Source organism: Populus alba, chromosome 13, assembly GCF_005239225.2.
Source record: "Populus alba chromosome 13, ASM523922v2, whole genome shotgun sequence".
NCBI lineage: Eukaryota > Viridiplantae > Streptophyta > Magnoliopsida > Malpighiales > Salicaceae > Populus > Populus alba.
In genome coordinates, this window is record NC_133296.1 from 15280282 (window position 1) to 15292914 (window position 12633).

The following is a 12633-nucleotide window of genomic DNA, read 5'->3' on the forward strand; positions in this document are numbered from 1 at the left end:
AATGAGAGAAAAAATTATCATAATATTAAGAGACTGTTTTGTTTACATGTTAAAAATCACGTTTAAAAATAAAACATAAGAAATAGTGTTTGGTAAAGAAAAAACCACTGATTACTATTCATGGGTCCATTAATATGCATTATTATCTTTTTGGCTTTTTGGAGACAGATCTTTTCTTTTATCAATTCCACCGTACCCATGCATTATTTATTGAAGACACTAAAGGTCCCATCATGTACTGTTCATGAGTCCCATTAATTTTTGTGTTTGAAACACAGATTAAAAGAAACAGCTGAAAATTGTTTTTCTTGCATGTTCAATGATTGCCAAAGTTTCCATCACTTCAATTATTTAATATTTCTTCGCCGTGTGGTCTCTTTAATAGCTACTGTTTTCTTTTGTTGTTGATAGAGAAGGGTTGAGGAGAAATAAATAATGCATGGGTACGGTGGAATTGATAAAAGAAAAGATCTGTCTCCAAAAACAAATTTGTGGGGGTCTCTCACAGTGTGCATTAGTACCCATGCATTATTATCAGAGTCCAGTACAATTATTTTTTTTCGCGCACTAAAATTATTTACTTATCCTTTTGCTTTTCAAAATTTAAGAATGACTTGAAAGGCATTTTTATCTTTGTCTCCTCGCTTTTTTTTTTATATAATAATGATATGTCCTTGATCCTTTTTCAATAATTTGTTGTGTATATTAATAAAATATGATGACGTATGCCGTGTATACATCAGCACTTCAGAGTCCCCATGCTTTTATTATAGTGGCGCGTGAGGACAATTCTGATGAAAGAAAAAAATCTGATCGCCATCTCATTTGAAGCGCGAGGTTATGGATTGTGGTTTTTATAGTGAGTTAAGTTTTTTAATATTTTTTTTAAATTAGTTTAGATTAAATTTTATATCTGATAATATTTTATCTAATTTTATTATTCGTTAAAAAATTATAGAAATTATAGTTCTTGTCTTGTCAGATGTATTTTGTACGTAATGGAATTGTAGATGATTTTTATAGAATAATAAAAAGTATTTTATATTAAGTATGATTTATTTCATGATGTAATAGCAATAGTTAAATTCACAATATTTAAATTAAAAATTATCAATATTAATATATATATTTTTTAAAATTATTTTATAACCTCAATGTCAAAAGCATTCTTAACCAAATACAATAAATTACTTTTTGTTCAACCTTAATTTCAACCACAGTTTTAACCAAATATCTATTTTTTTAAATTAATATCAACTAAAATTACTTTTTATAAAATAATTTTTTAAAATCATAACTATAATAATTAACACAATACCAAATATATTCTTTATTAGTGATATGGTACAAATAAAAAAGCTCAACTTGATTAAGAAATAATTTAATGCTAGAAGTCCACGACGATAAAATGACTTAGCTAGCTTTTCCGACAAAACAGGCTGTAATTGATCTGGATTCTTGTTGACTAAAATCGGTTTCTGCACTTGAAAAACATGCATGCTGCTATTTAATTAAAAGAGACTTGACTACTGGTTTTTTCGGTGATTGAAGTTGTTTATTCAAGTTTTTTTTTCTTGTAAATATTTAAAAATAATATTTTTATTTTTTATTTTAAAAATTTATTTTTAATATCAAAACATTAAAATAATTTAAAAATAAAAAATTAATTTAAAACAAAATAATAAATTCAAAAGATGCAACCACAACCTTAAATACTCAAAATAAAGATAGTGACCTTAAACAAATTTAATGACAATTGTGTCTTATGGTGTGGCATGATTAAGATTATGGTAATAATATCGGTTTACAATGTTTTTTATTTAGAAATATATTTAAATAAAAAATTTTATTTTTAAAATTTTATTTTTGACATTAACATATTAAAATGATTCGAAAATATATATATAAAAATTATTTCAAACAAAAAATAATATATATATATATATATATATATATTTAATTCAGTTATCACCATGTTCCAAAATACACCCTTAATCTCCCTAATATTACTGGTGGGTTATTTGCTAATAGTTTAGTATTTGGTTTAGGTATTGGCTTGGCTTCTTTTCGATGGTTTGTCCCCTCTTTTGCCAAACCTTTTCAGACTTTTTGACAATCTTATATTCTTATCTCGTGATTTTTTTCTACACATTCAATCACCCTTTGTTTGTTTTTGACATTTGACTTTAAAAAAATAAATTAATATTTTTAATGTTTTTTTATAAACTCAACTAGGGACCCAGGATAAAAGAATTAACTTAAATTAAGCTAAATCTTTTTAAATAACTATCAAAAGTTTTTTTTTTTTTACATACCTTTGAAAAGAGTATTTATAGTCTGTAAAAAAATAATCTAAATCTAAAAGCTAATGGTCTGCACATAGACCAATTAAAATACAAAAGTCTAAAAATATCAAAACCCAAAGCTAAATAAAACATGTCGCCGAAAGTGTCCTGAAATTAAGGACGCTGCCAATTTTGTGTCCACTGTGTTGTCTTGTAGGCACTCCAAAGCTAAAGAGGAAAACTTGTGTTTGCTGTCATCAATCATTAAAAACACAGTTCAAGGAAGTCTTGTGTTTGCTTCCCCATTGTTGTTATATGATTATATCCTTGTGTATCTTGAAAATAAAATCAAATAAGTTCACAAGTAAAAAAAAAAAATTAGATAACAAAACCCATACAATAACTTCTGATTTATATTATAATTCTTTATTTAATTTCAATTAATCTAAAATTTTAATTAAATATGAAATAATACATTGAAAAATTCTTAATAAATTTTCAGCTCGTTCAACAATCAAATTAAAAATTATAATTACCATGATCAAAACATTACAACAACAAAATTCAAATTTCATCGTATTTCTAGTACCCAAATCATATGAATTTTCCTTGTTTCATTTTCAATGTTGCTTTTTTTTATTTGCCAAAAAGTTTGAATTTTTGTCACCCACCTTTTCACTTTTAGATCCATTGATTTTCCACTTCCTATTTGACGTTGTTGTATTCTTCTCTTCTTCGTCATTGATTTCTCTTTAAACGAGTTGGAACATCATTGAATTAGTATTAGTTTGGGCAATTTGAGAGCAAGCTTCAACTTCTTCTTGGAACGGCTCATTCCGTTTAATTCACCGGTTTCCTTATCATCTTAGGAGTTATGGCGATTGTCGTCGGTGGTAGGGTTATGTCTAGTGGATTGACTGAGGAGAATGGAGGCAGTAACAGAGCAGTTGGTGATAGTAGAGGCAGCCATGGAGGCGAGATAAAAGAAGAAATGAAGAATGAATTGAGAAGGGGAGAAAGGGAAATACGGGTTAACAAAATGGATCTTATTAGAGTTTCGGTTGACCCGACAGGTTGTTTAGGTTTGATAAATGTAATTACAACAATCTTTTTCTTTGTAAGACTCTTTCAGGGCTCCATGTCTCCTAGGTCAAGCCACGTTTTACAACCATGGATTCAAGTAATTGTTGAGTTCTCATTTTGTTATTGAAAAATAAAAAATTAGAGGCATTTTTGTCAGGGCAATCACCATGTGCAACCTAGGCCTATTCTTGGACTTGTCCATTTCCAATTGATCCATAAATAATCCAGCAAAGCTGTCAATGTAATCTAGTTATAGCAAAATTGTATAAAAAAAAACACTTATTGTAATAAAATAGCAAATATAATGTTTCTAGTAGCGAATTCCAAAATATCTATATTATAGCAACCCCACTTAATCAAATTATACATGCATAAATATTGTAGCAAGCTTTTTTAGTTGGCCCAGTGCCAATAAATCTTCATTTAAAATCTAAAATAAGAATAACATAGATTTGCACTACAATTATAAACCTGATATAGCATGGTGGGTTAAGTTATTGACCTATTGATTTAAGATTTGAGTCGGGAGTTCTTGATGAAAAAACCAAATTCTTTTTCTTCAACTGGCAATCATAATTAAAAAAATAATTTTCAAATTAATATAGTTATACAATATACACATTAAAATCAAATGGCTAGAAGAAAAGGATGATATAGTATAAAAAAAACATGAGAGGAGAGAGAAAAAAAGAAGAGAAAAAGGAAAGAAAAAATAAGATAGTGAATACACATTAAAATTCAAATAATGACACTTCCAATATAAAAAAATATCTCAATGAATTCATAGACATATTAACTTGTTGATATCCCATCACTGGCTCCAAAGTTGGATTTCCATGTTGTCTATAGATTTATTCTATTGAGAACTTTCTAACGATATTAAAAAAATCATCCTTAAAGCTTCAGAGTATCTTTAACATCTTATTTTTATTTTATTTTTGTTATCTTTTCTCTTTGCTCTCTTCTTTCTTATCTTTATGTGCCATCTCATCTTTTTTTTCTAGCCATTGAATTTTTTTTTTTATGGACATTGTATCTTAGTAAAGGAATTAGTTTGAATGGAAATGCAAAGGATTTGAAGAAGAAAATAAAATTTGGTACTTTGCACAATAATTACTACATGCACAATCCACCTGGTCACCATGATAGTATGTGCACATATTATATCACTCTGCTAATTTAAGAATTATTTTTTTAATTATGCTAGTTTAATAAAATATTTTTGCAAAAAAAAAAAACTTTTATTTTAATTTGTTTTTTTAAAAAAAACTTTGGTTAACAAGAATTAAACCAAGTGACCCAGATCTTTGGATGAATAAACCCTCCAATAGATACAAAAGGCTAACAAGCCCAGGCTAAACTATCTTTACAAGTTCTGAGTGGAATAATTCAACTGGTTAATTTTTGAGTTTATTTTCTAAAAATCTCTAGTTTGATCTCATAAATTTCAGAACCATTAAAGATTTTCATGATTATTAACTTTAGAATTCGTAGAATTAATTAAGTTGCGTGTAAATTGACCCGAATATTTATATTTTTTTTTAAAAAAAAAAAAAGGAGGAGGAGGAGGAATAGCTAAATACTGAAACAAAACGTAAGGCAATTAGATCATTGGTAATAAGCTAGTACTGAATATACAGTTTGTAATGCAGCAAGACTTAGAAGCACAAAGCCAGCAACTAGTGATATAATTGCCCATGGATTCTTGCAATGGTCTCTTCTGAAGTCTGCTTTGTATCTATACCACTGTGTGTTATAGTATGCATTCACACGCTCACATAACCCAGCATAGTAAAAGTCCTGCAAAACAATCTGCTTGCAGATACTGTTAAAAAAAGCTGAAACATCGTCCCAGCCACCAAAATCATTCTCAATAATCTGTCTTTGCACAAGCAATTCAACATCACTTGGTGTGTCAATGAGACGATCCATGAGCAAGAAGTAAGACGTAATGTACTGTTGACTTCCATGGAATCTTTGCTCATAAGCAATGAGGTTCTGGAAGAGTGAAACAGTTGAATCATGGATGCGTAATGGTGGGATCTTGAAAACACCGTTTTCAAACTTCAAGTCAAACAGACTGCTCGTTGTGTCCCTTTCAAACTTGATTCCAGCCTGAAGGAGTACAGATGAACAGTGTATGAATTGCCATCCTCCCCTGCCTCTTGGATTTGGTCTTGAAGAAGAGGGCAGGTAGCAGTTGTGTATGAGGCCAAGCGAATGGGGGACTATTCTCCGGCTGACAGTTAAAGTTTCTCTATTGATATACAGAGATGATTTAAAGAAATCAAAAGCTAGCTCAGGCAGGGTAGGAAGAGATTGACCAATGGCACTAGGTTTTACTGTAAGCTTGAACAGCCATTCAAGAGCAAAGAATGGAATCTGATTCTCTAGCAGTGCCAAGTCGCGGCGAAGAGTTAAAACCATCCAAGAAGTATTGAAAACAGGATCATCTTGCAATCGCAGATCAGCCATAGAGAACCTCAAGAAAAGTTCCAGTATAAAGCAACCATCAACCAACAACATCTTGGCAAGATCATTTTCTTTGTATTTGTCAATTGGTTCGGCATAGCAAGCTCGGATGTGCTTGTCAAAACGTAGGATGGCTTTGCCACATTCATCTAGACTCTTATCACGATCCGGTGTCCGTTGAAGGAGAGACAGCATGTAGTGCCGTTTGTGAACCTCCATAGCTAGCACGTTCTGCTCTCCATGGTGAAGAGGTCCGATAGAGATGATGTGAGGACTGTATGCATCTTTATTCACAGCCAGAAGGTTGTTTGGAACCCTCCAAATACTCCAATTTGATAGTGGATTCAAATGATCAAGCTCTATTTTGATGGATTCTAGCCATGTTCTCCCGGCCGGAACTTGATTTGTGATGGGAAGTTGATCCATGAGGCCAAATGATTGAAATAAAAGCACCCTGGCAAAGAAAAAAATTGAAAATTTCTATCAAAAAACGATTATCCAAGAAGAAAAAAAACCACCATGACTGAAGTTTCTTTTACCTGGAAAAATATGCGAGCCACAAGTGTGAAGCTGTTGACGTCTTTTGATCCTGCTCTGAGTTCACTGTATCTTCAACTCTGCCTCTGTTCTTCCAAGCTAAGTTTGCAAGACTGAAATGCACTTTTTAATTGAATTTGAAGGACTTTCCTGGTAAAATAATGAGGTCTGCCTCCACATGTATGCAATGTTTTTGGACAAATCTGCCCCTTTAATCCCTAGGAAAATACTATAGTATGTGTTAAAGAATTTATTCCATCAATGCCGTAGTTTAAATTTTTTAATTGAGTTGCTTATTTAAAATGATATTAAAATTATGATAATTAAATTGTTATGAGTTCAGATTTTATTATTTTTAATTTTTTAGTTAAAATTATAATTTAATTTAAAATAATGTGAGATGTAGAGGTATTAAATTCAAAATTTTTGTACTTGAATGATTATGTTAAAATAATAATTAAAATAATTAATGAGATTTTGATGCTACGCTAAGCTTAAATATCTAAGGATTAAGTTGATGCTTAAAAATGTATATTATATTTCTTGATTTTTTTTTGTGTTTAAATCTTAGAGTTTATTAAAAAAAATTGGCTGCACGATAAGGAGGATGTTCCTTAAGATTGTTCAAAAGGAAGATTTAATATTTAACTATGTTTAAAAAAGGTTAAACATAAAGAAAGGTAAAACTTGAAAAAAAAAAGAAAAAAAAAAAAGGAAGGCGTACGGCCCAGATTGGGATGGCCTTTAGAACTTGAAAATCGAAACCCATTTCAACACAAAGCCCATAATCCCAAATTATTTGTTGATTAAAAGTCCAAACCTACTTGAAGCTAACTATTTTCAATTTCGAGACTCTAGGCCCAAACTCGAAAGCTCTTCTTCTTCTTTCCATTTTTAACAACAATAATAATTAAAATACAACTAGTTAATTTTCCTTGAAAATAGGTGATTTATTGTTATTATTAGAGGTGAGCAAAAAAATCAAAAAATTGATTACACTGAGAAAACCAGAAAAAAATAACTGAAAAAACCGAACCGCGAAAAAAACCGATTAAACCATTTAAAATTAAAAAAAACCATCCAGTTCGGTACGTTTTGGTTTTATAAGCTTGAAACCAAAAAAACCAAACCTAAACCCAAAAAGACAGAGCCAAACTTGAAAAAACTGAGCCAAATCAAAAATCCGAGCCAAACCGGGAAAAAACTGAGTCAAACCAAACTGGAACCGGTAGGTTTGAACCGGTTTTTGTTCTAAAATAACCGAACCAAAACCGGTCGATGACCGGTTTTAATTTTAAAAAAAAATTACTTTGGTTATTTTTTATGATAAACCAAACCGAAAATGATCACTCCTAGTTATTATTATTTTTTGTTATAAAAACTCATGATTTATGATTGTATTTGCAAGAAAATGAGCTATTGAACTAAATTCTTAAAATAATGTTATTTGGCATAATTATGGAGAGATTATTCTTTAATTTTAATTTGAAAAGGCAAAGTATAGCTAATACGAGCGTATTCAGGGATTAATTTCATACCATAAAAGTGAAGATTTCTTCGATGGTACTGTTCTACCAAATAATTTATTCATTGGTGATATGGTGTCATGTAAGTAAATCTTTGAATGGAAAGTAATTTATTATAATTCTTTTTTTATTCGTACCCAAATCACAAGAATTTTATAACTCAATCTAGGTGCTAGGAACGCAAATGAGTTTCCTAAATTGTAATTGATTTTACTAGATTTCTTTTAAAAAAAGAATCCATGGTAGATTTTTCTTCCTTTTTTAGCACCCTTTGTTTTTTTGTTCATGTTTGTTTTGAAAATATTCATTTTTTTTACCTTCAAATCCCAAATCACAGAAAAAGATCTCAGAACTCAAAACACTGATTCCCTTCAAAATTCCCACATTTCACAGCAATTAAACACATTAAAAAAACAATGCAATTGAACAAACAACTGAAAAATCCTGTAAAGCACATATCTTTACCTTAATAGAACTTGTGGGTCTTGATTCAATGCGACTCTCTTTGTTAAAAATAACTATAAACAGCAACACAACTATACCACACAATGACCGCACCACCACATTTGATACCCTCCTCCTTACTGGCCTCCTAAAGTCCACTGGTTTCCGTCTCATCTCAAATTTAAGCTCTGTTTGGTTCCAAAGAAAGTAACTTTCCTTGAAAATTTTGAAAAAGGGATCCTAATTATGGATTTCAAGTTCAAATTTCTGTGACCCAGGTCATGAAAAGTTGATAACTTGAGATTGCGATCTGAAATATGATTTATTTTTGAGTTTTTGGATTTATTTTTTGGGGTTTTGTGTATTGAAAAAAAAAGTGAAGCAGAGAGAAGTTTGCTTTTCTTTTGGGACGTACAGACTGCACACCATTAATGATTGTTATGGACGATAGAGAGGGAAAGTGTTTTGGTTTTAGTGATGACACATTGTTTATTTATTTATTTTTTTTAAATATATAACATGTTATTCACCTCTTAAAAAAAAAAACCCAAAGAAGTGGGCCTAAGCTAAAGGCCTAGATGTCACGGCTTTTTTTAGGGCAAGGTGAGATGAGCCGAAACAAATAGTATTGTTTTTTTTTGGGTTGTATTAGGCTATAGATGAGTTTATTAAGATGTTTTTGATGTGTTTTTTTTTTTTTTTTTATCAAAATATGTTTTTAAATAAAAAAATCAAAGTCTTATTTTTTTAACAGCCTCTAGTCACGGATTCTGTAAAAAGCCAACAACGTGTCATTTGCTATCTTTTTTTTTTTATTTAAAAAAGTCATGTCTATTTAAGAAATTTTTAAAAATAAACATAGACTCTGGCACGCGGGTTAGGTTGAAAAGTCCACATGCACGGGCTCTTTTTGGGTTTTTCTTTTTGCTATTTTATACGAGCTAAAAGAATTGATAAAAAAAATCATTTAAATTTAATTGAGTCCATGTGTTGGGTCATATATTTAATTGGTTAATTTGTAACACTAAGTTATTATTTTTTTTTAATGCTTTTTCTACCTCTTAATTAAAAAAAATACAATTACATTCTTTATTATAGGTAATTTATTTTCTTATTTAACTCGAACCTAAAAGAATATAAATTCACCGTTTATTATCAATAATGTACTTTTACTATCTTGACATCACGTGCCTATCATGTATTTTTTTTTTTTTTACTTCTAAAGAAAATGTTTCATAAAAAAAATCATTAAGCGGTTTTATTATCATATATTTAAATGAAAATAATATATAAGATAACAATATTATTGAATTCGATAAAGTGTATGACTTATGTCATGAGTTTGTTTAGTTGACTCGAGTCCTCTTATATTTTTTTTTAAATTAAATGTTGTTCTTAACATTGAGTTAATTTGTGATTGAACTTTTTGTTTTTTTATTTTCAAGATTACCCTCTTAATTTTTGCAAATCAACGCATGATAATATAGATAAATCAAGTGTTTTTCCATCTTAATATTAAATTAAAAAAATCATTCAATTCAATTAAAATTTATTTTTTAAAAAACATATCACTAATCCATGGATATTTTTTTGGGGGGCTTTAAAACAGTTTTGCTCCTATCTGTGACTAGTACGGGGCCGAAGTACCGGTTCTTCACTAAAGAAAGTGAAATAAACTTCTTACCTTTCTATTGTTTATAACAAAAACCATTATTTATATAAAAAAAACAATTACTTGTTTTTCTTATTATCATACAAGTTTTGAATTCTAAAACACTATTTATAAGAAAGAAATATTTTATGGGTATATAATTTAAAACTTGGATGATATATTTAAAGTTTTATATAAAAGATATTTATTTTTTATAGATAAAAATTGATAGTACTATCTACCTTAAAATATAAAAATAATAGGACTTGGATCCTGACAGATATCACTAATGATTTCCCAATACGGTATATTAATGCTATGCTTGGGAGGCTAGTGTGAAAGGAAAGAACATTCTACGTAGCTATCTGGACTTTTCTAGAGCTATACAGTGGCTGCTAATACGAGTCTGTATATTTTTGTATTTTAAAAGTATTGTTAAAAATGCTAATATTAAAAATAATTTTTAAAAAATTAAAAAATATTATTTTAATATATTTTCAAATATTTTAAAAATAATTATAATTATATTGCCTCTGCAAATATATAGGAGCTTATGAAGGTGGAAACAATCAGCCAAGCTTTCCTTACCAGCTAGAACACAAAAGATAGAAGGTGGCTAGTGACTAAACTGAAGCCCATCAAGAAACATCAACTCGTGGCAGCCGCAGCATATCATTCCAGGTAAACAAAGCTTGGACAAAATCAAACATTTTAGTTTGGTTATCAATCATCTATTCATTTGGTACCCACTTTCTAGTCTACTTGTACACTCATTGATGTTAGATTACTGAAGTTACTTTCATTATTTCCCATGGTGATCCGGTTTTCTGTGTATTAGTTCGCGTCTATGGCTAATCCAGTTGCAGCTGAGGATGGTCCAAGCCGCGAATATCCATGGCTGGATGAAATCATGATAAAGATTGACAATTTGTCTCCGGTATCAAAATGGAGCATTTGCAAGGTTCCAAATAGCCTTCGGACTGTGAATGATGATGCCTACAATCCTCACATCATCTCAATCGGACCTCTTCACAAAGGAGAGCAGAAATTGCAATCCATGGAGGTTCACAAATTGCATTATATGCGATCCCTCCTACAACGAACACAATATTTACATGAGACTCTCAAATCTTCTGCTGAGACCATCACAGGATTCGAGGAAATGCTTCGTGCTTGCTATGAAGAGCCAATCGAGATGAGATCAAGTGCGCTTGCTGAGATTTTGTTAGTCGATGGTTGCTTTATGCTTGAACTTTTTATAAGATACTTGAAAGTTGATCTTAGAGTGCAAGATGATCCCTTGTTTCACTCCTCGTGGACTATCTTAACTCTCCAGCGAGACCTTGCGTTGCTTGAGAATCAGATTCCATTCTTTGTTCTCGAAAGGCTGTACTCGCAAGTAGTGGAGTCTAGTACTATTGGTCAGTCATTGCCTGGCCTCCCTGAGCTCGCTCTTGGTTTCTTCAAATCAGTTCTGCGCATTAATGATGAGAATTTTAGGATCATTAGGAGGAGACCCTATCCCCATTTGCTTGATTTAATTCACAATTGCTACTTACCCCCAGCATTATCTGGAAGAAGCAATATTGGAGAATGGGTTTCAACGCAGCGGGCAACATCACTCGATGAGGCTGGAATTGTGTTTAGGAAAGGTACAACAAGAAATCTATTTGACTTGACGTTCACAAACGGTGCACTCGAAATCCCACCATTGCTCATCCATGATTCCACAGTCCCACTCTTCCATAATCTCATTGCTTACGAGCAACTTTCACGTCGCAGTGCACAATACATCACATCTTATTTCGCACTTATGTCCCGTCTTGTTTATGATTGGAGAGATGCTGAACTACTTGAGAGCAAAGGTATAATTGAAAACGATACGAGTGGTTGGAAAGATGTTTCAGTGCTCTTCAATGATATGTGCAAGCAGGTTGCTGTGCAAGATTTCTGTTATGCAGAACTATGTCAGGATTTGAACTTAAGCTTCAGGGCTCGGCGGGCTTTATACAAGGTGACCTTGAGAAAGACCTGTTTCAGAAGTCCATGGACAATTGTATCGGTCATGGCTGCCTGCTTTCTTCTTTCTCTTGGTGTAATTCAAACGGTATACACAGTACTTTCGTATTATCCTAAACATTGATAGTTGTCTGAGTGTTTTGTTTCCACAATTTGTTCAAGAATTAAGCTTTTATGCATAATAAATATTGCGTGTTCATGGAAACCTTTTCGTTTAGATTCGAGTGAAAGCTTGAAAGTTCAATTTCTTGTGACTGAAAAATCAAGCTACAGAACAGGAGAATACATTTACTGATGACCTTACTTCAATATCACCAGATCTTGTTTTTCATCGAGCAAAACCCCTGCGTCCACTGTAATCTGTGCGGCCATAACTTTTTGGTTTCTGGCAGCAAACTCGGTAGCTAGTAACAATTAAATGTTGTAATGTTAATGCCTTGGATAGTTAATTTTTTAGCTTTATATATATATATATAATATATATATATATATATATATAATCTAAGAAAGTTATGTTTTTTAAAAGTTGAGTTAACACTAAATTTATCTTCTTTTTTTCTTGAATTCATCCTTCCGAGAGACAAAAGTTTTTTTTTTTTTTTTTACTTAGCCATGT

The 12633-nt window shown here is 30.9% G+C and overlaps 2 protein-coding genes across 2 annotated transcripts; one reads left to right on the forward strand and one right to left on the reverse strand.

Annotated features, from left to right (window-relative positions):
* Positions 1-4951: 4951 nt before the first annotated feature.
* LOC118028206 (UPF0481 protein At3g47200-like) lies at positions 4952-6490 on the reverse strand. The gene is made up of 2 exons (XM_035031743.2): positions 6380-6490; positions 4952-6294 (listed from the first exon to the last, which is right to left on the reverse strand). The coding sequence occupies exon 2, from the start codon at positions 6264-6266 to the stop codon at positions 4977-4979; it is 1290 nt and encodes a 429-aa protein (XP_034887634.1). The 5' UTR covers positions 6267-6294; positions 6380-6490; the 3' UTR covers positions 4952-4976.
* A 4355-nt stretch (positions 6491-10845) lies between these two features.
* On the forward strand, positions 10846-12141 carry LOC118028199 (UPF0481 protein At3g47200-like). Its single transcript, XM_035031738.1, has one exon. It carries the CDS (start codon positions 10846-10848, stop codon positions 12139-12141), a length of 1296 nt encoding a protein of 431 aa, XP_034887629.1.
* The last annotated feature ends 492 nt before the right edge of the window (positions 12142-12633 follow it).